The sequence below is a fragment of the Diabrotica undecimpunctata genome, chromosome 4 (assembly GCF_040954645.1).
Source record: "Diabrotica undecimpunctata isolate CICGRU chromosome 4, icDiaUnde3, whole genome shotgun sequence".
NCBI lineage: Eukaryota > Metazoa > Arthropoda > Insecta > Coleoptera > Chrysomelidae > Diabrotica > Diabrotica undecimpunctata.
In genome coordinates this window covers 13,013,182-13,040,127 of record NC_092806.1, presented here as the reverse complement: position 1 = coordinate 13,040,127, position 26,946 = coordinate 13,013,182, and the positions used below count along the sequence as shown (strand labels likewise).

At 35.1% G+C, this 26,946-nt stretch overlaps 2 protein-coding genes across 3 annotated transcripts in view; one reads left to right on the top strand and one right to left on the bottom strand.

Moving 5' to 3' along the window:
- Ctr1A (Copper transporter 1A) overlaps positions 1-25,004 on the bottom strand; it is a 125,848-nt gene extending 100,844 nt beyond the window's left edge. The window contains exon 1 of one of the 2 annotated variants that reach the window (XM_072528924.1): positions 24,856-25,004. The gene's annotated coding sequence lies outside the window, so the exon portion shown is untranslated. The remainder of the gene's footprint in view (positions 1-24,855) is intronic. The other variant, XM_072528925.1, reaches the window with a different exon arrangement.
- Positions 25,005-25,426: 422 nt separating this feature from the next.
- holn1 (CD2 antigen cytoplasmic tail-binding protein 2 homolog holn1) lies at positions 25,427-26,946 on the top strand. The gene is made up of 2 exons (XM_072528921.1): positions 25,427-25,688; positions 25,995-26,946. The coding sequence occupies exons 1-2, from the start codon at positions 25,535-25,537 to the stop codon at positions 26,840-26,842; spliced, it is 1,002 nt and encodes a 333-aa protein (XP_072385022.1). The 5' UTR covers positions 25,427-25,534; the 3' UTR covers positions 26,843-26,946.

Sequence of the window (26,946 nt, the reverse complement as noted above, 5' to 3'; positions counted from 1 at the left end):
CTCGACTTATATCTGATATGCGCGACATTATTGCTTGCAAACTATCTAGGCTATCTGCAAAAACTATACACAAGATACGCTCCGAGTACATGTTAAATAGCACTGGAGACAGAATGCATCCTTGTCTCGCTCCTTTATATATGGAGATTGTCTCTGTCAACTGGTCATCCACTTTAATGTTGAGAGGTTGGTTGTAATATAAATTATATATAATTCGCAAGGCTCTATCACCCAAGCCCGCTTCTTTCAAGATGGATATGAGTTTGGCATGTTTTACTCTATCAAATGCCTTTTTGTAGTCGATAAAACAAATATATTTGTTCGTGTAGACAACACGATAGGTATACGTATAAATTCATCACCATTACAAATAAGTAAATCAGAGATGGAAGAAATAACCAAATCCCCGAAAAATGGAAAATCCCCTGGTCCTGGTGACATCCCTGCAGAATTAGTGAAAGCCGGCACAGACAAACTCCAGGAACAGTTAAGAAACCTCTTTCAAGACTGCTTGAATGGGGCAGAATTACCAAAAGAATGGAAATTATCTATCATGTCAACTATCCACAAAAAGGGCAGCAAGGTGCAGTGTGAAAATTACAGAGGAATTGCGGTAAACAGCACAATAAGTAGGATGTATGGGAAACTTATTAAGAACAAAATAGAAAATGACTATAGAGATTACGAAGCAGAGGAGCAAGCTGGTTTTAGAGCTGGGCGATCCCCAGTAGACCACTTGTACTCTATTACGCAAGTTATTGAGAAAAAAACAGCCGTCAATAAAGAAGTTCACCTGGTGTACATAGACTTACAAAAAGCATATGACAGTGTACCCCTCAGTAAACTATGGTCAACCCTACAGCAAACCAACATTAAGCACGGTCTTATCAAAGCAGTCCAAAGTCTGTACAATGGAACGACTGCAAAAATTAAAACTGGATCAAGGATATCTGAGGGATTTAAGGTCACGAAAGGACTAAAGCAGTGTTGCTGTATTTCGCCTACCCTTTTCAAAATTTATCTGGAACAAGCACTCAAGCTCTGGAAAAGAAAATGTAATGGCATGGGAATCCCTCTCAACGACGAGACTACACTGTACACCTTATGTTTCGCTGATGACCAAATACTGATTGCTCAGGATCATGACGACTTGAGTTACATGACTCGGAAGCTAATAGAAGAATATAACAAATGGGGTCTCGAAGTCAACATTAAGAAAACTGAAACCATGTGTATTGGAGGGACAAAGCAGTCCATTATATTAGACGATGGGGTAGAAATTAGACACTGTGATGAATACAAGTACCTGGGTATGAAGATAACTCAAGATGGAACACTCGATGCTGCTATAAAAGACAGAAACATACAGGGTAGAAAAGCCATATCCATGATGAACGGCATTCTGTGGGACCAAACAATATTTAAAGCGAACAAACAACTCATATACAACACCATACTTAAAAGTGTAATCACATATGGCAGTGAAGTTTGGCCAATGAAACAAAGAACAGAGAAACTGTTACTTGCAACAGAAATGGACTTCTCAGCAGGCAAATCAAGAAGAGATCGGATACCAAATGAGAGAATACGAGAAATGATGGAAGTCAAGCATACAATAGTTGATGACATAAAAACAAAACAGTTAATATGGTACGGCCATGTACAGAGCATGCCAGATGACAGGATTCCGAAACAGATTTTGACGTGGACACCACAAGGAAGAAGAAAAAGAGGAAGGCCGAGAAGAAGCTGGAGGGAGGGAATTGAAAAAGAACTAGAGGAAAGAGAAATCCCTCCAGGCCTATGGTTAAATAGAGAAGAATGGCGGTTAGGAGTCGGAAGGCGTCGGAGAACGCTGTGAACCGATAGTAGTAGTAGTAGTAAAACAAATATATACAGCACAGTTGAAATCCCTGCACCTCTGGATAAGCACTTGTATAGCGAATAGAGCTTCTCTGGTGCCTAAGGTATAGCGAAATCCAAATTGTGTCCATGACACTTCTTGTTCTTCACATTTTTAATATATTCTGTTATGTATCACTTTTAAAAACGTTTTCAGTGGCTCATTAGGCTAATTATTCTGTAATCTTCGCTTGTTTTTGTATTTAATTTTGTTGGTGTACTTACGAAGGTCGACTTTAACCAGCTTTGGGGAATATTTCCAGTTATATATATATTTTGTTAAATATAGTCATTGTCCATTTTATTCCTTGTTCGTCCATAAGTTTCAGGAATTCTGTATAAAATTTGTCAGGCCCTCCAGCTTTACCATAGTTAGTTTTTCTAATAGCTGCCGTGACTTCTTCAATGGTAATCGGGGGTCCTAGATTCAATGGCAATCCTTTCATCTGCAAATGTTACTTCCACATATTTCTTGGTTGTCTGCCAAACATCCAACTCTTCTAGGCTCGTATAAGCCAGCAGCTTCTTTAAGTTTTTTGTGCATGTTGAATTAATTGTGTTTCTGTTGTAATATCTGTATTTCCGCACATTGTTCTCTCAGCTGTGTGTCTTTAGCCAATCTGATTGCTTTTTTGATCTCTTTGTCTATTCTTTTGTACAATGTCTTGTCCTACCTTTGACCTTTCGCCTCTGTTCCATTATAACTAGAATCTCATTTGTCATTCACGATTTTTTCTTAATTGTTGGTGGTTTGAGGAATTTTTCTTGTGCCTGTGAAACTCTATGCAATTTTTCAAGCTCCTGGTCTACTAAATCCGTTCGAATAACGATATCAAATTGCTATTCTGTTCTGTGCGTTGGTCTTTGAGTAGTCTGATGTCGTATTTTGGGTTTATACTACGTCGAACCTTCTTTAGCTTAAACCTCATTTTGCAAATCAGTGGGTTATGGTCTGACTTGATATCGGCTCCTGGGTATATCTTGACTGATATAATGCTGTTACGGAATCTTTTATTAATCATAATGTAATCTATTTTATTTCTGACTATGTGGCCTGAAGTATCTTGAGGTGATTTCCACGTGTATAATCTTCTGTATGGGAGTTTGAAGCAAGTGTTAGTAATTACAAACTTTTCTTCTGATACAAATTCACCCAATAGGTCTCCTCCTTCATTCTTTCTTTTTACAAATTTAGGCATTTAAATCACCCATAATCAAGGTTAGATCCTTTTTGGGAAGGTGTTTCAAGGCGTTGGATAATTCATTATAGAATGCTTCACGTATGTCGTCTGGTTTGTCAGCTGTATGGGCATATACCTGGATAATGTTAGTTGTTATTGGGTAGGTATCAAGTTGAAGGAGGAGCATTCTTTCCGATATGGGTACGAAGTTTTTAAGATGTCTGGCAGTTTCTTGATTTAAGATTATACTTACTCCATTTTTGTGTCTTCCGTTGGGGAAGTTGTTTTATCTTACGTCACAATATCTCAATAAATTTTGAGACTCATAATACAGGGAAAGATTCAAGGAAGAAGATCTGTTGGCCGAAGGCAGAACTCATGGTTGAAGAATCTACGTGATTGGTATCAATGCAGATCAATTGATTTGTTTAGAGAAGCAAGTTCAGAAATAAAAATAGCCATTATGACTGTCAACCTCCGTAGGGAGACGGCACTCTAAGAAGAAGACACTATCTCAATAACATTAAGGTTTGGACTGTTCGAAGGTCATGACAGGACTATAATTTTATTGTCTACAAACCATTTTTTTAGTTGTTTTAGCCTTATAGCACGCAGCATCGTCCTGCTGCAATATAAAATTTCAAGTCCAGGTAGAGATCATGAGCACTTGGTACAAGACTATTTTTCAAAATTTCTTGATACTTTGCTACGTCAATTGTGCCTTCCACCATTTCATATCTTCCTAGATCCGCCCTAGATCCGCTAATAACATGTAGCCCAGAAACTTAACTCCTTTGGGAAACATCACAGTTCTTTTGAGGCAATCTTTATGGAATGCTTCATTTTTACTTCTGATATCCCGTTTTCGAAAGTCTCCTACGCAAACAAAAAATTTCGATTCGTCGCTGAATATGACTATGAACCAGTCATCAACAGACCATGAAATCTTCTATCGTGCCCAATTGAAGCGATTTGTTTTCTGCTTCTCTGCTAGTAGATGTTTTTCTTTCGCCTAAAGCATTAAGAGTCATGAAAAAATTACGCATTCAATAAAAAGTTACTATTAAACCTTATAAACACCTGAGTCCTGATTTGTGTATCCATTTCATGCAGCACTCCCGTAATAATCTTTTTCCTGTTTCTGCGTTCCATTGTGCTGTGATAGCTCGTAAAGTGTTGCGAAGGCCCAGTTTGCATTTATTTATTTATTTATTTATTTATCAACACTTACAACAATTACAACACATTTAGAACAAAATTACAAACACTAGTAATATAGGTATATGAGAAACTTTAAATAGTTACAAACAAACATCAAGTGTATTAATATAATCAATTGACTCTGAAGTTGCAAACAGGAAGTCTTCAGGGCTACCATTGTGGGATCTTGAGGGACACTCTTCAATAATGTGGTCGATGGTTTGGTTCTCCCCACAGTCACATTGAGGAGACGGGTTCTTTCCCATTTATGTAGCATGTATGCACAGCTGCCATGTCTGGTTCGGATCCTATTTAGAGTGGACCATGTTTTGCGTGGAAGATCAAAACCTGGTGGCTTGTGGGTAATGCAGGGCATGTTATTTTGCCATGCGTTCCATTCTTGGGACCATGCATTCGTGATATTGAACTCCTCATGTATCATTCTTGCGTCAACTCGTCGTAAATGTGGAGGTGGGATGTGACTTAATACTGGAAGCCATTGGTTGGGAGTTGATTTAATTGTACCAGCTATCATCCTCATAGTGCTGTGCAGTTGAGTGTCGACCTTTTTACGTGTGGACTGTGTAGCCAAACTGGAGCACAATATTCAGCGGTCGAGAAAACAAGGGCTAAGGCAGTAGAGCGGAGAGTAGAAGCCGATGCTCCCCAGGTGGTACCGCAGAGCTTCTGTATAATGTTATTTCTTGTACTCAACTTTTGGGCAGTTTTTGTTAAATGCTCTTTAAATAATAGCGTTCTGTCTAAGTGTTACGCCCAGGTACTTCGGTGTTTTGTTGTGGGTAAGTGTGGTATTTTCAAAGCGTATGTTGAGTTCCTTTCCAGCAAGTTTATTGTTCAGGTGAAAGCAACTAACTTCTGTTTTGGATGCATTTGGTTGAAGTCGCCACTTGCGAAAATATTTGCCCAATATATATGTCTGCCGTCAGAACTTCTTCAGACGTTTCTAGTGTTTTGCATCGTGTAGTGAGGGCCCAGTCATCGGCGTATCCGAACTTTCTTGATTGTGTTTCCGGCATATCTGCTAGGTATAAGCTAAATAGTAGTGGAGAGAGCACTGACCCCTGTGGTAGACCATTCTTAAGTTTCTTTGGTGGGCTGATATCTGTGCCCATCACTACTTGAAACATTCGGTCGTTGAGCATGCTATCTATTAGGCGTGCTATTGGTTCACAGGGGATTGCACGGAGAATTTTGTATATAAGGCCCTTTCTCCATACTTTATCGTAAGCTGCCGAGAGATCAATAAATGCCGCTGAAGTTTTAAGTCTTCTTTGCAAAACCCGCTTCGATGTAGGTGGTGAGTGACATTACCTGGTCCGCGCAGCTTCGTTCTGGTCGAAAACCCGCTTGTTCGACTGGGATCACCTGGAACAGTTCTGTACTGATTCTATTATATATAAGCCTCTCTAATAGTTTGTAGATGGCAGAGAGAAGCGCAATTGGTCTGTAGTTTTTTAGGTTGTCGGCGGGTTTGCCTGGCTTTAGTATGGTTATTATCTTAGAGCGCTTTAGTTCTTGTGGAATATTTCCAGTTTCCATGATGTCTGTGAAAAATCGAGCCAGCCAAACTTTTGTATACTTGCCACAATTTATTAGGAATTCAGGGTGAATATTATCAAATCCTGGTGCTTTTGCTGGCTGAACGTCTTTAAGAGCCTCTGATATGTCTTCGCTGGTGAAGGGGAGGGAATGCTCCGTTTCTGTCTATACATGTTTTAAAGTTTTAAGTTCTCTCTTTACGTAGATGATGTGTGCTTTATCCTTTGGTGCCCTGGATGTTTTTACTGTATGTGATGCTACGGCAACTGGCTTTACGGCTGCCTCACGGCTTTTCGTAAGGACACCACTCCCTAATTTTCTTAGTAATGACCATGCCTGTCTGCTTGATTTCTGGAAGTTTAGACTTTCTAGTTTCAAGGAAGCTCTGATATAATTCCTCGCTATTTTCCGCCCAGTTTGCAAATTTTCACAGACACAGATCTAATTCTTCAGCAGTTTCTATTATTTTTTACCCTGACAACATTTTTTAATTATCAATTGACCAAATTTCAATATGTGTCGCACTTCCTATGGCTATTTTTGAATAAATATTTTATCAGAGCTTTTCAGAGCTCCTATACGTAAGGATGATATGTAAGTAACGACTATGGTTAGAGTAATTTCCGCTAAATTGTTAATCTATATTGACGCAAAACAACTACAACCTATTTCCGCTGTCACTGCACTTCGTTGCACGCAATTTTATTTCCCTTATAAAAAAAATTAGTTTTATTCACTCTTGAATGCTTAAAATTTTGCTTCCTATTATATTAAATAAAAAAGTCAATATTTCTAAGTGAAAGAATGGCTCCAGGGTGCAAGAAATCGAACGGTATTATCGTCTTTTGAAGGTTAAATTTCCTTGAAATACTTTTTCTAATAGTTAACGAGACATTGGAAGCTTTCAAGTGCAATAATTATGTTCATTACAGTCTTGAATATCTTTCTTGGTGTAGTTGCTGTAGGAGAAACTAAAAATTTTAAAATGTCTCTAATAATAATAAATATGTAGGATATAAAACTAATCTCAAACGTGAATTTTTGTTTTGTGTTTGTTTCGAGTATAATAATGTTTATTACAGTCTTGAATATCTTTCTCGGCATAGTTACCATTGGGAAAATAGAGCAGGGAAATACCGATTTTTCCAAGACACTATTTGATACAGGTATTGTTTTTTTTTTGAGTTATAGACAATATATAAACAATGTAACATCGCTATTCGATTTTAAATACTAATGGAGAACACCGGTAAACTCTGTAAACTATGGAAAAGTGACACAATTTTACTGAAAAAGCATAGAAAATCCTTTAAAATGAGAGTTTTACTCCAGTCGTCAGAGACGAAAATGCCACTTGTACAAAAAGGGTGTACATATGTGAAATTATGAATATAATTTTAGTTAATGAGGACTGTATTACATAGGGCTGGTTCAAATAAATTAGGATGTGTAGTAAAAAGATTAAGTATACAGATTATAGCAAATTAAGTTTATACAAAGTCTTACCAATTCTTCTGCTGCACACACACTCGCGGTATTTACAGGCTTTTACTCGCGATTGTTCTTCATCCGGGGAATCTGTCCGGGTACCGGTTTCTGAACACGAGTCTCGCGGTACTAACACTGACATCACGAGATAGAGCACATTTGCGTCTGTATACGATTTAAAAGAGTATTCGCGGTATTTTTCACGTAACTATAAGCGGGAGAGAGAGAATTAGAGTAGAGAGAACACCCCCGTCGCCAACCAAAGTCAACAGGGAAGAAGAGCGTCTGTTCTCAGCGATAGACAACAAGAGGGCCTTCTTCTTGTTTGTTATGTTACAACTGTCTGTATTTCTAATGGAGTGGGGTTAAAATGTAATAGGAAAGGTTGGAGTAGGGTAATGATTGTAAAATTGTGGTAGAATGATAGTTAGTAATACAGCGAAAAAATAACATGATTTTTCGCATGTGAAAAAATTGAACACCACTGAACCTCTAAAAATCATACGAACTATCTGAATTTTGCTGAGAATGTCAATTGTGGGACCCCAAAAAAGATGAAAAAAATTTTACCACTTTTACCCCCCGGCTTCCCCCTAAAACCCCCCTCCGTAGAGGAGGAAAAACGGAAAAAATCGTTTTACCAAGAATCTGTACGCCGTAGAAAAAAATGTTTCAAATAAAAAATGAAGCTGATAATTTTAAACAAATGTTTTTTAACACTTTTTCGGTAGAATGAACCGTTCTCTTACAACGCTTGAAGCGACCGGTGATTTTCAATTTCAGGTACGCACGCGAATTCAATATTAAATAAAGTTTATATCAACTTGACTGTAAAAATTCGATATCTTTTAATCAAAGTGTCCTATCCACAAAACTAAAAAATGCGTTTTAAAGGCGAAGAAAGCAGCTTTCGTAAGCAATTTTTGGATTTTGCCGCAAATGAAATAAACGTTTAGCTTTAGATTTTTACCACTTTTTATGATTCTCACGAGATCAATACAATATTTCATTGACTGGGCACTATGAAATTTTCAATATTAGATGTCAGTTTTGAAAACATATAGCCGGAAATTTCGGTTTTAAGTTTTAGCAATAAATATGAGGTATTTGAAATATGATTTAAACTCTCATATTAAACGATATAAAACGTTTAAAACTGTCTCTTTTTAATTACACAAGTACGTTTTACGAAGCACATAACTTCCGCTACAAAATGCATCTAATACCGTCTTTGTAGAAGCAATTCCCGTGACATGCGATCGTTTGTGATGTGAATGTTTAAATTCAGCGTTTCATGGGCATATTTCAACTGACTCATATTTATTCTGACTTCATTCTGGTCAAACTGACTTCACTTGCGGCAAAATACAAAAATTTTATAAGAAAGACGTAGTTTTCACCTTTAAAAAGCATTTTAATTTTTGTCGATACGACACTCTGATCAAAAGATATCGATTTATTACCATCGAGTTGATACCAATTTATTTAAAATCGATTTAAAACTGCTCATTCTACAGAAAAAGTGCTAATAAGCTTCTTCTTCTTAGAGCTCTTGTTAACGACAACGGTCAACGGTTCGATTTTGAAACGGTTCCGTTAGCCGTTGCTCAGTATCTTTCAGGTTCTTATTAATGTTGGTTCACGCACCTGCAACCAATCCGTTGGTTAACTTGTCACCATCTCCGTATCCAGTCCCCCTCGGCAAGATGTCCGTCGGACCGGTGCAGTGAACCATTAGTGAACCACTTTAGTTTATGCAAGTGTGTTGACGGCGTTGGACGAGCATCCGTTGTTTCAATAAATTTCTTTCTTTGTTCCTAATAAAATATAGATTTTGATATGGAGATTTTAATACTGCGATCGAAAATCGACCTGTGTTGTGCCATAAAACCACCGAAAGCTTTCAAAATAACTCGAGTCATTATCGGACAAGAAAAAAGAAAAAAAAAAAGTGACATACTTTTCTCTTTCTAACAAAATAGAATGTATCCATATTTTTCTTTTACGCTTCTCCCGTTTCTTCTGCATTTTTTTTTATATAAATAATACGCTAGTATAATTTTTTGCTTCGACGACAACATGATTTAACATACATTGCGTGCACTTGTTACTTTAAAACTGACGATATTTCGGAGATTCCATACTGACAACGGACGCATGTCCCTTGAAATTTATGAACCGTCGACACAGGTATCCGTTTAGCATCGACCCGTTATCCGTTGAAAAAAACGTTCATTAACAAGAGCCCTTACTGGCTATGATGAATTTGTTGATTGCTATACGGAATAGCTGTGTTGAGGTTTTTCTATACCATGCTCTCAGGTTAGCAGGCAGGATACTCTTCTTCGTCCTGGGGTTCTTTTTCCTTCGATTTAACCTTGCAAAATGCATTGGAGTAGCTCATATCTGCCTTGATTTCTCATTATATGTCCCAAGTACTGCAGCTTACGGCCCTTCCCGATGTTGACCAAATCCGCGGTTGCGTTGATCCTCCGTAGTACTTCTTCATTGGTGACTTTGTCTTTCCATGGTATCTTCAGGATCCTTCTGTATAACCATAACTCAAAATCCTGAAGTTCTGATAGAGTTTCCGCCTTCAATATCCACGTTTATACTCCGTACAGAAGCACTGAGTACACGTAACATTTAAGGAGCCTTATTTTTGTTTCTAGGGTGATGTCATGGCTCTTGAACACAGAGCTCATAGTCAAAAATGCACTTTTTACCTTTCTGATGAGACATTTAATCTCTTGTGTATTGTCTCACGATTCATTGATTATACTTCCCAAGTAATTCTGTGAAGCACGTTCAATTCTCATTTGGTTCACATACAGATTTGCTCCAGTTATGTTTTCCTTGCTGATGATCATTAGCTTGGTTTTGCTGGTGTTTATATCCGGTCCATATGTTCTACTTGTTTCCGTTATTTTGTCCATTATGTTTTGCAGCCCTTCTATGGTATTGGAAAACACTATTCTATCATCTGCATACCGGAGGTTATTGAGCTTGACTCCATTTATTGAGATGCCTTCATCAATATCTTTTAGAGCCTCTTCAAAAATGTGCCCTGAGTACAGATTGAATATCAGTGGAGAAATTATGCACCCCTGTCTCGCTCCTCTAAAGATTTTGACCTGGTCTGTATATTCTCCATATATTTGGAGAACCGCTGATTGATTCCAATACAGGTTAGCTATTATGTTTAGGTCTCTTCCGTCAATCCCTGTCCTCTTCAGCACTTTCATCATTTGTTCATGCCTGAGTCTATTGAAAGCCTTCTTTTAGTGAATCAGGCATGCAAAAACATCACAGCTGGCATCTCTACATTTCTAAAACAATATCATCATCATCATCATTGGCTTTTACAACTCTTCGTGAGTTTTTCCCGCGTTTACTATTGCCTTCCATTGATTCTGATCCTGTGCTATTATTTCCCATGGCCTTACTTCCATCTTCTCCAGGTCTTCCCTGACTGCGTCTTTCCACCTTTTTCTAGGCCTTCCTGTCGATCTTCTACCATCTGGTCTTTCCCAAAACACATTGCTAATCAGTCTGTCGTCATCACTCCGTACCACATGGCCTGCCCATCTTAATCTATTGGCTTTTATGTATCTTACGATGTTTCCTTTCCCGAATAGAGTCTCTATTTCATTGTTGTATCTGCTCCTCCATTCATTTGTCACGCTGTCCCTGCAAGGACCATATATAATTCGCAGGATTTTGCGTTCCCATACTAATAGCCTATTGATTTCTTTCTTTCTCAATGTCCATGTTTCACTTCCATATGTCACTGCTGGTCGTATTATGGTTTTGTACATTTGGATTTTGGCACGCCTTGAGAGAAGCTTTGACCTCATTAGATGTTGAATGGCAAAGAATGATTTATTCCCCGCCAGTATTCGTATTTCAACCTCCCGTTCTCCTGTGTTTTCACTGGTAATTGTTGCTCCTAGGTATTTGAATTCTTTGACCACCTCAAAATTATGATCGTTTATGGTAATGTTTTGTCTTATTCGCTGTCGTTCCTTTTTTGATACGACCATGTATTTAGTTTTTTCTTCGTTTATTTTCAGGCCTACGCTTAGTGTTGCTTCTTCAAAGTTCGATACTATATCCTTAACTTCCAGTGTTGTCTGTGCTACTGCATCTACATCATCTGCAAATGCGAGAATAATCTTTGCTCCTCTGGCAGTTATGTGTGGTTTGACTCTGGTATAGATTTTTCGCATTGCATATTCCAATGCTAGGTTAAATAGTAATGGGGACAGCGGGTCTCCCTGTCTGAGTCCGGTGCTTATGCCGAAAGCCTTTGAAGTTTTGCCTCCTATTCTAATTTGTGCAAAGGAATTGTTGACACACATTCGCGCAATCATGGTCAGCTTCTTTGGTACGCCTAACTCCATCATTGCACTCCACAGTTTTAAGCGATCTATGGAATCATATGCTTGTTTGAAATCTATGAAGATCTGGTGTACTTCTTTATTATATTCCCAATACTTTTCTAGCATTTGTCTGATAGTAAATATTTGGTCGATTGTTGATCTTCCAGGCCTAAAGCCGCATTGGTAATCGCCAATAATTTCCTCTGTATATGGCAGTAATCGTTTTAGTACAACTGAAGCTAATATCTTATATGTAGTACCGATTAGTGAGATTCCCCTGTAGTTGCCACATGTATCCTTTCTGCCTTTTTTATGTATTGGCACGATAATACAGCCACTCCATTCTTTTGGCATTATTTCTTGTTCCCAGGCTTCTTTCATTAATTGGTGTATTTTAATTCTAAGTTCATGCCCTCCTTTTTTAATCAGTTCTGCATCAATATTGTCTAGTCCCGGGGATTTGTCATTTTTTAGGGTTTCTATCGCCGTGATAATTTCTTCCAGGCTTGGCGGGGGTACTTCTATCTCGGCCGTACTAAAACAATACCTGCACGCTAAACAAAGCTTCCCTCGTACCAACGACGTTCACAAATCCAAACTAATTGGGCGCAATTTGTGTCTCGCATTTTCGGTAAATTCTTTTGTGGATGACTTTTAAAAACAGCTTCCGCAGTTGGCTCATTAGGCTTATGGTAATATAGTCTTCACAAACTCTTGCTCCTGATTTTTTGGACAATGGTACGAACTCCGATTTGTGCCACTCTACTGGTATTTTTCCTGCCTTGTATATTTCATTAAATATTTTAGTTCTTATTTTTATTTGTTCTGCATCTAATAGCTTCAGCAGTTCTACAGGAATTTCATCAAGTCCCTGTGCCGTTCCATCTTTCCTTTGTCTGATGACTGCCGTTATTTCTTCTGGTAGGATTTTGGTACCTGAATTTTCTTCAATGGTGGGTTCTGGTATTGCTCTAAGGTCGTGGAAAAGTTTCTCCAAGTATTCTTTCCATACTTGCTTTTTATCTTCTTTGGTTATGACAAGATTGCCTTCATCATCTGTTATTTTACCGCTGTTGCGTTTTCGGAACTATCCAGCTATTTCCTTCACGTTATCATATCGACTCTCATGATACTCCTCTTGACATTGTTCTGTTTTGTTAATAAACATTTTTGTTAATAAATATTACCTCTACCTCAGCTACATTTTTTATTTGAATGAAATATTACAGATTCTTGGTAAATCGATATTCCCCCCCTCCCACATACGAGTTAGGTTTTAGGGAGAAGCTTTGGGGTAAAAAAATTCTACATTCTCCGCAAAATTCAGCTTGTTCGGATGATTTTTAGACGTCAAATCCCTGACGACTTAAGAAGTATAGGTCGTTCCCAGAAAGGGTAGAGTGAAATTTGATGGCGGAAAAATGCCTAATCCCTGGAATGAAGAAAAATAAGAAATTAACGTATAATTAAGAAACAAACGCTCGTGTGCAAAAGAGGACAAACAGATAAAGAGATAAGATGGAGGTAACAGGTGGAAGGGACCATCAGAAAGATAGTGTTACGTGTTCCACCTATAGTATCAGCGACGAGAACAGACGATTTTATCTAGACATGATGGCACCGCTCCTTCTGATATGATCTAGATACGTCGATCGAAGGTAAAGCCGTTACCTAACGCCACTTAGAATAATACAGTGAGTCATGAAAAGGATCCCGTTATCTCTGGTTTAGACGAGAAACTTCTAAAAGCAGGTGCTATTTAAAAAAATGATATAAATACGGTAATAATTTAGATTTGGTGTCAGTCACCAAAAAAATTACAAAAAACATAAACGGATTCGGTCACCAAACAAATCAAAAAAATTCTAACAAAAAACCGGCGCAAGCCACGAAAAATATTAACAAAACCCTAAAAAACCCGAACACGTAGCGCTCAAACCCTTGAGCACCAAGTCTCCGAACTAGGTGCAGCCCAGAGCGGAGGCTTGAGGCCCAAGCAAGCACTTTCAGTTTCGCTGACAAGTTCCAAAAGGATAACAGTAATAAATCGCTTAACGCTAGCCTGAATTTGAGTCATTTAGGGAACCATGTTGGAGTTCTATTACCCAGGACTCCCACATGAAGAGCATTTGGCTAATAGTTGTGCCTCTATCGCGCATCATAGTGCTATAGAGGGAAAGGGACAGTCTGGAGCATAAATACACCTCGCTCCAATGAATTGTTACACTCGAACTTAATTCAAAGGGGTGAATATCACAGGTTGGGTTCAATTAAATTGCTTACTTGCTTTGATTTCAGTCTGTGTTATAAATTCATTATTTTAAGTCTAAAATAAATTGTTGTATCAAGTTGTAACCGTTTCAAAAGATTTAAAAGAAAATCATTATAAATTTCAATAATTTTTTTTAAATAAAACTTCTAACCCCATCTATCTGTCAAGTACCTACCTGTAGCCGACTCAAGGATTCTTCTGTAATTCCCAAATATATCCGGTAGATGAGCATATTTTTCAACTTGTCACTCACGCCCAATTTCCAGAGAGCGCAAGAATAGCGTTTCGCTCTTTTCTGTTAAGACCGTCCAACCGTTAAGACGTGTTTCCAAAGTGGGTCTCAATTTCAGAGGTGAGCTAAGCAATCCTTTTCTTGTTCATATTTCAGATAGATATTTATTTTTTTAGACCCTTATTGGAGAGGCTATAATGCTGATATTATATTTCTAATACTCGTCGCAAGATAGTATTGCTATGGAGTTATTCCAGATCATGGCCCAGTAGCAGTATCTTTTTATGGAATACCTAACCCCTCTTATCTAGGATGGTGGTGATTTGATATAGTACGTAGCTGAATCAATGGTTTATTTGGTGACTGATTAAATAAGAAGAGAAACAGAGCAGATTAAGGTTGTACCAATTTTTATTATACCTACTTTCAAGACAACAGAAATGATTATGAACTCAAAAAAAAATGAAAATATAGTGAAGTGTTCTAATTTAATTTAAAGGTTTATTTTCTTCATTGTTCCTAGTTGATAAATAACTATATTATTTTCAATGTAAACAAATTTCGAAATTTGGGGTTAATATATATATATATATATATATATATATATATATATATATATATATATATACATTCATTTTCTTTATAACCAATCCTTAATTTAATACGATACAAAGATTTTTTGTTTATGATAATGTTAACATAAAATAATATTTTTGAATCCCTTTGGGATGACGTAACTTTTAATGTTTTCTTTTTGTTCATTACTAAGAAATAATAAATAATAGTTTTCCTGTAAACTTTCAATAAATCTTAATTTTTTTTGCTCTTTCCCTTCGAGGATAAACCAGGGGTGGCGTCCAATAATAAATTATAATTTCATATTATCTAATTGTGCTTGAATTTAAGATACGATATAGTTTCTATATGTTTAAGAAAACCCCGCCCAATTCTCTTCGACAGTGAGCGATTCAGGCCTTGTATATATCATTGTAGCACGGCAGAGTTACAAAGTAAGTTGTAAATAAATAATATAAATTAAAGTAGTTGCGTTCTAGTTTTTAGTGATAAGTGTTAGTAAATAAGTGTATATAAATTAAATAATAAATACAATAAATTGGACCTCAATAAAAACATTACAGTAGGAAAGAAAGTAACACATAGAAAAGAATGGAGAAAATACACCGGAAATTTTAAAACAAAACAGACACAGTTTCTACGGGATCGAATATAGCTTGTACAATGAAATAAAATTACAAGAAAAATTTCATAATAACTCTCATATTTTTATTACGTTTAAGACAATATTCTTCTCGGTAATATAATCTTTATACAGCCTTGAATGTTTGAGTATCAAATCTAATTACAATATCCGTTTCAGGCACAGACTCTGAGAAAATGTCTCTGATGTAAACATGTCACATAATTAGAGGATTTTCCTTATTCTGCATTATACTCTTCAGTTCAGATCGAACATGTAATCACAATGCAAACGTTGAACGCAGAAATGTTTTATTATACTTGGTTATTGTCTTATAATTAACATCTTACAGTGTAGCGAGAACTTTTAGATTATCTTGAATAATACTAATAAGAAGCGTTTACCTAAGGAGATTAAGCTTCCAATACAGGTTGTCCCATTGACAATGGCATGATATTATTGGCCATATTTTTTTATTACTCAGTATAATTTATCTAAATTTGGTCAATGTGTTCTGTGTCATATATGATATATTTTGTTAGTAAAAAAAATATTAATTTCACTTTACCAGTGGCGTATATAGCATGAAAAATACACCTTAAAGTTACACCTTAAAAGAATTAACGCCCTAAATTATGTTAAAGGTATATACAGCTATGTATAAACAGTTGCCTAGCTATTAGGCCTGTTTAAGGTGTAACTAATGGTACGTATTTGGTTCCGTGTTTGAAGGTCTCCGTTCTCGGAGAGATCCATTTTGTCTGGATCTTTCCGTCAGCGTTCGGACTGTGCAGGTGTGCAGACCACTGGCCAATTCGTCATATATAGAGAGAGGTCATTGTTAAGAGTAGTCCGACTTTTATCTTGGTCATCCGTGCAGATTATTGGAAAATAAAGAAGTAATGTGCCGTACCAAATTATTTGGGTTATTCGTTAAAAGATTAAGCGATTACGAATAGTTCACGAGTTGTGGTAGTTTGTTTGTTTTCCGGTGCATGGAATTAGAGATATTCTATCCATTTGTGGTTTATTAGCAAGAATATTTACTATTGTCGCTGTAGTACATTTCAAGAGTGTTAATAGTTGCTGAATAGTGAGAATAGCGATCTATCAGGGTTGTTTTTTTTGCGAACCACGCGAAGTACCTTTATTGTCACCGGCCCATTTTCGTTGCCGATGTGCTTGCCAAGCGACCTTTAATAGTACGTTGTTTTGCCGGATACCAGTTCGTTGAAGATGGTTAGTATTCAAGATCCAAGGTTACAAATTTTCTTTCATTATATCCGTGAGCCTACCTTTTGGTCAGTAACAGTAGCTAAATACTGTTCCACCTAGATGCGATAGAGATCAAGTTATTGCGGAACCTTTTTTTATATACACTCATGGACAAAAATATCGAATATTTTGGAATTTTCAAAGTTTTTTCAAAATAAATTCTGGTCAAGCAAGTCGTTTATTGTAACAATTTTAAATTTTTATGCGGAGAAAATTGTGAAAAAAATAAATGTTTAATATTAGGTAAATAAGGTTATTTTACTCTAAACTTAAATGATAATTTAAATTGCTTTAACAACTGGTTTAAACTGAAAGAAGTGCATGATCAGGAACGAGTATTCCTCCCTCTATTACTGCTTGCATCTTTCTCAGCATGCTTGCAAGTAAATTTTGGACATATCCTTGGGAAATTGCATTCCATTCATCCTGTGCAGCAAGCCGAAGCTGCTCTATCGTATTTGGAACGGGATTTCTTTGTCGTATGCTGCGTTTTAGGTGATCCCACATGTGCTCTATTGGATTTAAATCCGGGCTAGATGGTGGCCAATCCAATCTTCGAATTTGGACCACATCAAGATAATTAATCACTATGGCAGCGGCATGTGGTCGAGCATTATCGTGCATTAACGTGAATCTTTCATATTTAATGTAACCAACATATGACAAAACATGATCTTGCAGGATGTTTTAAACGTAAGAATCACCAGTCATCCGTCCGAACACTTTCACAAGTGCGGTACGTACCTCCCAACTAATATCTTCCCAAAGAATTATGCCATCAACTCCAAAACTAACGGTCTGGGCGAGACTGCAGCTGGCGAATCGTTCTCCAACTCTTCTGTAGACGTAGTTTTGACCATCTGGCTTCCATAATAGGATTCTGGTCTCATCAGTGAAAAGAACGTTTTTCCAGTTGTCGATATTCCACTAAATAATGTGTTCTTGCAAATTCCAAACGACGAGCTTTATCATTATGGAGAAGACGTGGAACTTTGGCGGAGCGTGTGGGCTTTAAGTTTGCTTCTTTTGATCATCGTCTAACTGTTTGTGAACTCGCACTAACTTGTCTAACATTTAATAGCTCATTTCTGAGGTGCATCGATGTCAATGAACGATTTCGTGTAGAATTAAGAACCAAAAAACGGTCATCAATTGCGGTTGTGAACCTTGGGCGTCCTTGACCAGGCCTTCGTACAAAATTTCCTGTTTCGCGGTACCTTTTTAGAGTATTTGAAACTATAGATTTAGTTCTGCTGAGACGTCGTGCGATACCTTTTTGTGCATATCCTTCCTCGTACAAAATTACAATATGTGCTACTTGGACTTCATCGCAGTGCCGAATTGGTGGGATACTTGTTTTAAACTTAGTTAACTCAAAACAATATTTAATTAAACTTAATAAATTAAACTAAAAATAACCGAATTAGTATGATTTTTCCTTTACGTGAAGAAGGATTTTTATGATAAAATGTACGAATGACACTAACCACTGAATAAACGCCAAAATAAACATCAAAATATTTCAAACCAGTTGAGTACATCAGCCTACTATATGAGTATTATCAGTACTCTAAAATTATTTTGAAATAATAGTGACTTCAAAAAAAAATTGGAAAATTCCAAAATATTCGATATTTTTGTCCATGAGTGTATATTTAGATGTAAGCTCACCATAAAATGACTCTTGTGTAATATTTTTTTGATAAACATTTCAATATCTCCCCTACTTATGTTTCTTTTGGTAAATAGTTACTGCTAACTTAGTTTTTGTTTCTAAATCATATAAAAATTGTTTAATAGTTTTATTAACTTTGTAAAGAGCTCTTAGGGACTCAAGGACCTTTCAAGGTTAATTTTTTTATATATTTTTTTCGCTTGTATAAAAATACTTTTCATTTATCAGTAACTAGTAACTTTGGAGATGTTTATTTTAAGACCCACACTGGCACACACTAACTGAAGTTCATGTAGCATTGTACATATCTCCTTGAGGTTGTCCGAGAACAAAACTATGTCGTCTGCGTTAATCTTCTACCGTGAATGTTCAGGCATTTCTCTTCCCAGTTAAGTTTTTTACAAGCATATTCTAGTACTGCGGTAAACAGTTTAGGCGATAAGCTATCACCCTGTCGGACTCCTCTACCGATTGGGATATGATCCGTGTTTTTACGTAGTTTCCCTGACACAGTTGCTTTCTTGTATGTATTGTAAATTAACCTTGTATATCGGTAGTCAATGCGGCATGCTTGTAGTGCTTCCAGGATTTTGTCAAATTCTACCGTGTCAAAGGCTTTATGAAAATCTACAAAAGCCAGAACGATTGGTCGATTGTATTCGATAGTTTTTTCTTTTACGAATTGTTTCTTCTTTTATGAATCTTTTTGTATTCCGAAAATCTACTAAGAATAACTCATCCTAGGCCAGGCTAGTTCGAGTCCTCCTTATGCGTTAAATTATATAAATATTAACTAACCAAGAGAAAAAAAAGCAGGTGTTTAGTAACTATTTTTCATGACCCCGTTAATGATACAAAGCGAAAAATATTCAAAGCTTTGGACAACGAAGAGGTTTTGCAAAATTTGCTATTTACCAAGGCGTGAATGAATGACACAAGATGGTATTTTTAGATAATAGTAAAATACATACGGCAGTTATGTATCCTCTAATGCAAACAAACAATGAAGCCTTGGTAGAAATCAGTATTATATATATTCGCACAGTCGGGTAAAATAGAAACGAATCCAATGTGCGGTCAGCTGCTGATAAAAAAGATAAAACATGGCGATATATGTGAAAGACAAACAAATCATCAATCGAGTTGGTATATGAGAGATTCCGTAAAAGAAATACAGATATGTTGATTGAGATACCGCAACGTTGTGTCGAGATTTGACGAAAATATCAGCTTGTACAATTCTTGGAATAATAAAAGGTAGCAAAACACAAAAGCAGGAATAGTTGGAAAAATAGACGAAAATGATGACCAAAAATGTGATGACGAAGATGTTCTCAAAAAATTCGCTGTAATATATTATGTATATTACTATATACCGCAAGGTTACTGCACGCGTCTCGATATTTCGAGTCATGCTAAATATTATTTAGGGCTCGTGCGAAAACAGAGAGGAATGGAAGAAAATAGGGAGAAATATACATAATATTGAATGGATGAAGCTGACATAAATACAAAAACAACTTTTTCTGTTTCTTAACTTTGATACTTAATCGAAAGAGTTTTATAATTGCCATCCCTTACTTCTGGCAAAGTGTTCACAAAATAAACTTCCCAAAGGGCAAGAATATATTTGGTGAGCACTGCGCCAATTACAGTGGTATTAGTTTTTAATGCGAAAATTTAATTGACTTGAATTTAAAGATTGTTTTCAAGAGTCTAGAATGTTTTCTAACTCTTAATTCCGATATATCTACGACGACAATTCGAAACCGGCAAGGCAATTTGTGTCGTTTAAGTAAGTAATTTTCAAACTGACTTAAAGTCTTAGTCTGCCGCTCATATTACATTTATTCTACTTAACCGTAATTTAAACGTAAAGGGATCTAAATAAAAATATTATAATGATCCGACACGATTTAATGTTTCAACGGCTCACCAAATCTTTGGCGAACATTAAGAAGATTTAGCTTACCGCATTTTTTAATATCTGAAAGTATGATATCCTTATTTAAATATATATGTATATGTATACAATATATGTAACAATTGGAATAAAAGTCAACGGCAGATCCATCAACAATACCAGATATGCCGATGATACTATACTAATTGCAGAGAATATACAAGATCTACAGACACACTACAGATAATGTAGTAAATACTAGTGAGGAAAGCGGACTAACGCTTAAGGCTAATAAAACAAAATTTATGACAATTTCCAGAACATAACAACAAGACATTTTAAACATAAGAGGGGTTCCAATAGAAAAAGTAAAAAAATACAGATATCTTGGTACAATTATTAAGGAAAATAACGAGTATACAGAAGAAATAAAAATGAGAATTGGACAAGCTAGAGCAACATTTAATAAGATGAGAAAAGTATTATGCAGTAGAGACCTTAGTTTGCAACTCAAAATAAGAATATTACGTTCATATGTGTTTTCGGTGCTGCTGTATGGGGTGGAGGCCTGGACCTTAAAGAAAGAGATGAGCGATCGACTTGAAGCATTCGAGATGTGGACCTAACGAAGAATATTAAAAATAAGTTCGGTAGACCCAATAACAAACGTTGAGGTCCTCAGAAAGATGACAAAGGAAATGGAAGTTATGAATACGGTTAAGATAAGTAAGTTACAATATCTCGGCCACGTTATGAGAGGGGATAATATGTGTTGCTACAAACCATTATGCAGGGAAAAATACAGGGAAAACGAAGTATTGGAATTACCAAACTCCTTAGAGTAGACGTTACCTAAAGAAGAAGAAGAAGTATATGTATATACAGGATAAGTTTTTAGGGTGATATTATCATCGTAGATTAGCTTTTGATTAATGGTCTTAGCAGCAAGTGTATAGCGACCCATTTGTTTTTATTATGTGCTTTTTGAAGATGATTATATTCTAGAAAAAAAGGAGCAAAAAATGAGCATAATGTTCATTAATATGCATCAAGTAATCCCTAGTCCTAGTCAAACTAGGTCGTTTATAAATGTTTACGGTGGCATTGTTGGGGACTATGTGATTGACCCACATTTTTTTGACGGAATAATTAATTATTTGCCATTACAACTGCAAAATGGTCCACTTAATATTCAGGCAGAGGAGGACCAACTGTTTGGCCTCCACGATCACCGGAATTGTCAAAAATTGAGTTTTTCATGTGGGGCTATATAAAAAACCTTGTGCAGCCTCAAACAATGTCAGATAATATTAAATAAGAATAAGAAAAACTTCTACTAATATTGGCTAATATATGTTAAGAAATATGGCTCGGTCACATGAATATCAGTTATAAACTTGCTAGATGTTGGAGGTGGACATTTTGAACGCTTAGTTTAGATTTATTTCCTTAATATCACATCAATTGTTACATTTATTGCATATTGTTATGGTTTATATTTTGTATTAGTTATTTACTGAATAAAAATAATTTTGTTATTAGTACACAAGACTAAGTTATTTTTACTTACAAAAATTGAGGGTACTGAAGATTCGAAGTTTATTTCTGAGAAAAATTTAATTCTCTTGAGTGTCAAATAACTGAGAAGTCTATTTACTAACAGAATTAATAAATGTCCTGACATTATGTCTAAATTTGTTTACACAGCAAAATAAAGGCACAACAGGTGGATCAACAGCTGAATCAGCAGATTGATGCAACTACACAACGCAGCAAATACTTTCATTATAATATAAGTGTCAATAAAAATTCTGCCAAAGGAAAAACTGGAATACAAAGTGAATGTTTAATTTGCATGTTATGGAACAGGAATGATAACACAGCTAAACAAAATGAAAAATTTTAAAACGAATTTTAAATATTTTTAAATAGAAAAGATATACACAGGGGCACCTGGAAATCACTTACGGTAAATATGATCGATCATGCTATTGTAGGCTGAAGACACCAATTGAATATAATAAATGTCCATGCCAGAAGATGAGCAAATGCGGATGAATGAAGGACTTAAAAATACAAACAAAAATAGAGAATATAAATAAAATATAAACATCAAACTAAAAAGCAAACTAAACACAAAATAAACTCTTGATGCTTATGCTGCATGCCGTAAATTGATATAACACAAGGAGTGTACTTCGTCCATAACACATGTTAGACCCAGAAATGTTCATTGAGAGGCCAATTTGTTTGATGATAAATAAATCAGGATTTAGTCTCTTTCTATCAAGTGTTTAGAAATTGAGTCTCTGACAATCCTATTGAATTTCGATTATAAAATAGAAGAAATGTACCGTTGATAAATTGTCTTAAATATTCCTGGAGATGGTTTTATTTGCTTCATGGTGTAACCCCTTACTTCAACAAGTTTTGCAATATATTGGTATTAAAGTGCTTTAAATATGTTATCCACAATTATTTTTTTGTTTATAGATATTCATTATTATTATTGATTTTCTTCTTCTTCTTGTGCCACTTCTATCGGAGATTGGAAATCATCAAGGCTATCCTGACCTTGTTTACAGCTGACCTAAAGAGTTCATTAGTGGTACAGCCAAACCACTCTCTCAAATTACGCAACCATGACATTCTTCTACGGCCTGGATTCCGTTTTCCTTCTATTTTTCCAGCATTATATTTTGAAGTAATGCATATTTATGTCCTCTCATCAGGTGACCTAAATATTCGAGTTTTCTTCGTTTGATTGCTGACAAAATTTCTGGGTCTTTTCTTCCTTTCGCATTACTTCAAAGTTTGTGACTCTTTCAACCCAACTTATCTTCAGCATCGACGGTAGCACCACATCTCGAAACTTTCAATATTTTTTATGTTGTTCTGTTTGAGAGTCCAGGCCTTTACACCATATAATACTGTGTTAAATATGTAGCCCCTTAGCATTCTTAATCGTAGAGGGATGCTTATATTTCTGTTGCAGAAGAATTTCTTCATCTTTAAGGGCCCTTTAAGGTGGCCCTGGCTATTTCGATACATCTTTTTATTTCATTGTTTTGGTCTCCAGTTTCGTTTATTGAAGTCCCCAAGTATTTGTAACTTGATACTTTTTCAATTTGAATGCCATTTATACTAATATGTGCTGGTTGTGTCATGTTCTTACTGAAGACCATATACTTGTTTTTTTTGATATTTATACTTATGCCATAATTGTTGCAGATAATATTTATATTTGTAAGTAATCGTTGTAATTCTTCTACTGTTCTTGCAACTAGTACAGTGTCGTCTGTGTTTCCTTCGTTTGCTTGCAAAGGGGTTTCCTGGTAAATGCTTTCACTATAAACATTAAATAGCAGCGGTGACAAAATGCATCCTTGTCTTACTCCTCTATGTATTTCTATTGCTTGTGATATCTCATTTTCTATTTTGATGTTAGCTTTCTGATTCCAATATAGATTGAGAATTATTCGCAGATCTTTATTATCTATGTCCTTTCTTTCAAGAATGTCTCTTAGAATGCCGTATTATTATTGATATTAAGTATTAATTACTATTACACAAATTATAATGTTTTCTCTAGGGGGAGACAAACTTAACCTTTAGAAAATGTTCTTGGGTGAGCTCATTTACAGAGTAATAAATAGATAATTTAATTACTTAAGGACTAGGAAATGGATAGAAATTTAAAATTAAAAATGTCTGTATTACTGTTATAAAAAAAATATATCCTTCATAGTGTTGGCTGCTCTGTTAAAAAATCTTACTAGAGAAGTTTAACCACCTGATAGGGTTAGAATGTGCAGTTTTTTTAAGGTAAAAAGCTTTTATTGTATGGTTTTTTTCAACACATTTTACTTAGTGGGGAAGGTGGCCCATCGGTAGAGCCGCCCGTGTGTTTATTTAAATTTAATATATACAACTGAATGTACACAAAGTAATAAACAAACATTTTATCTAGGAATTTGAATAGGCAATAACAGTTTTAAAATATAGATATAACTTTTAAAAACATATTAAAATATATTGTTCTGTAATTGTCATTACATAATTCCTGGAAGTATTGCCGTACATACTAACAAAAACAATGCATTCTAAGTATAAAACAGTGTTAAAAAGTGTTAAGTCAGTTACTTAAGTGTAACCCAAGTTTAAAAATATCCAAATAGAGAAATAAAATTTATTGAATTCTGCAAGGTCGGCTTAAGACGAAATCATTAGCATATGGGAAATCCAAACAAACAAAACCCAAAGGCAAATTACTAAGAAGTCGAAGCTATTATTTTATAAGCTATTTTAATAATAAACATCAAGTTAGGTAACTTCAGGCAACTACCATAATAATTTTAAAAATCCCTAAGTTTTTTAGTTTATATTATAAAAATTAATGTGGAATATAACTGCTTACAATATTCATAATTGTTACAGCATAAAAGTGGAGCATTTCTCTTTTTTCCTTTCACTTTCCAACAACTTAATTTTCAGGTTAGATTATACAACAGGGGTCATAATACTGTATAAAAGATCTTGCTGGCAAATTAACATTATATTTAAATATCATTAGTAAATAATAAATACCTTAAAATTTCTGTTGTCTTCTATTGCACTGTATATGTATAAACACAACAACTACCGACAGCGACACTTCGCAACTAATAAAAATTTTCATTTAAGTCATCTGTTTGTTCGTGTGTGCAGCTGACGTCTAAATGTCAAATAATAAAAAAGTGGGGATGAACGATGCTGTTCGTGGATTCCTCAAAAGATGTCCTCCCTAAATTAGTCGTATAAATTATTATAAAAAATATTATAATATTATATAACAACATAAAAAATATATTGCATTTATATAAGTTATTAGTAATCGTAAATATTATTTATACTTGCGTATTTAACTGATTTATATTTAAAAATTGTAATGCTTTTCTTAGATAAATTTTAACCTATAATGGTTTAATTTTGTAGACACAAATCTCTAGCCCAAAATAATGATAAAATGTTAATAAATAATTATATTATAGAATATAACATAGAACTATACAAGATAAATATGGAATTAAACCTGTGAAATTGTAATAATTGCGGCTTTTAGTGGTTGAATGCCAACAGTATTAAAGACAAAATTAAAAATGACATTTTTCCATCATCCCCTCCAGTTTTTTGTTTATATTCTCAATAGCTGATTTTCCACAATACATTTTAATATAATTAAATTTTGATAAAAATCTTTAACCCAATTTGGTAATCTGTTGAAAATATGTCCAAAAGAAACTACGAAAATGCTTTTAGCGAAACAAAATTTAAAACTATTGATAACGGACGTCAAACTAACAAAAAACATACTTTAGATAGTGATGAGGAAGATGACGAAATTGAAGAGGATAATGTTTTAAATACTGATGATATCGAGGGTAATTTATCTTAATTCTGTTACGGTATTGTGTTAGTGCCATTGAGTATATTAAATGGAAAAATAAGTGAGCTTAAAATTGATCAGAGTCCATGTCCCAGACAGTGCCTTTATGAATTTTATTCAGCTTCCTTTAGTTCTTCCTCTAGTACTTTTATCGTGTGACTCCCGTATATATTTGTTAGTAGAGGCTAACATTCCAACTAGTTTCTCTTCTCAAAGAGATAATACAAGAATTAGTAATATAATTTTTGATATTAAATGAATGTATTGAAAGAAATTTTATATAACATTTATTATTTTTTAGGAGAGGAAGAAGGAACAGCCAGACAAGATGGGGAACAAAAAATGACAGCATTTAACATGAATGAAGAAATGGAAGAAGGTCATTTTGATAAGGATGGTCATTTTATTTGGAACAATGAAAAAGAAATAAGAGACAGTTGGCTTGACAACATCGACTGGCAGAAAATTAAAGAAAATGCAGAAAGTGACAAAAAGTACAGAGTATATGAAGAAGGTTTGGGTGCTGAAAGTGAGTCTGAAAATGAAGACGAATATTTTGATGAAATTGGTTCATACAAAAAAATGTTGAAGTATATGAATCCCAAAGAGACTGTTAATAAGGCATTAAAACGTTTAGGGGGTGCTGATATGAAACTATCAAGTGTCGAAAGGTTAAAACGTAAAAAGGCTGGAACTTTAACTGGTTCTAAAGATGTTACAGACCTGACTGAACTAGCAAATGAAATTTTAACAAAGTTAGGTAATATGGATGTTTACCAAGAAACTTACGAACATATTAAAAGTAAAGTTGATGCTAGTGAAAATAAAAAACAAAAAGTTGTTAAAGAAGCTGAACTGGATATGTATGCTGATGATTTTGATGAGAAGGAGAAAGCAAAGATAGTAACAACTTCAAGTAACAATGAGGCAGATGACAATGATAAAGATGTTCCCAAAGTAAGTACACCATTAATGTGGGAATTTAAATGGAAAATTGAGGATGAGGATGTACAAGGTCCATATTCTACTTCACAAATGGTGAAATGGGCGCAAGAAAATTACTTTAAAAGTGGGGTAATGGTTAGAAAATGTGGAGAAGATTCCAATTTTTATTCTTCAAGCAGAATAGATTTTGAATTGTATGAATAAATAATTATATGTTTGATTTTATTGTTTGTATTTAACAATTTGTAAATATGTTTATTGTTTATACTATTAAAATCGAGAATACCTTATTAATTTAATAATAAGAA

Coding starts and splice junctions, on each gene's coding strand:
- holn1 (XM_072528921.1), top strand. CDS start 25,535: ATGTCCAAAAGAAACTACGAAAATGCTTTTAGCGAAACAAAATTTAAA. Junction 25,689..25,994: donor AAATACTGATGATATCGAGG/GTAATTTATCTT, acceptor ATTATTTTTTAG/GAGAGGAAGAAGGAACAGCC.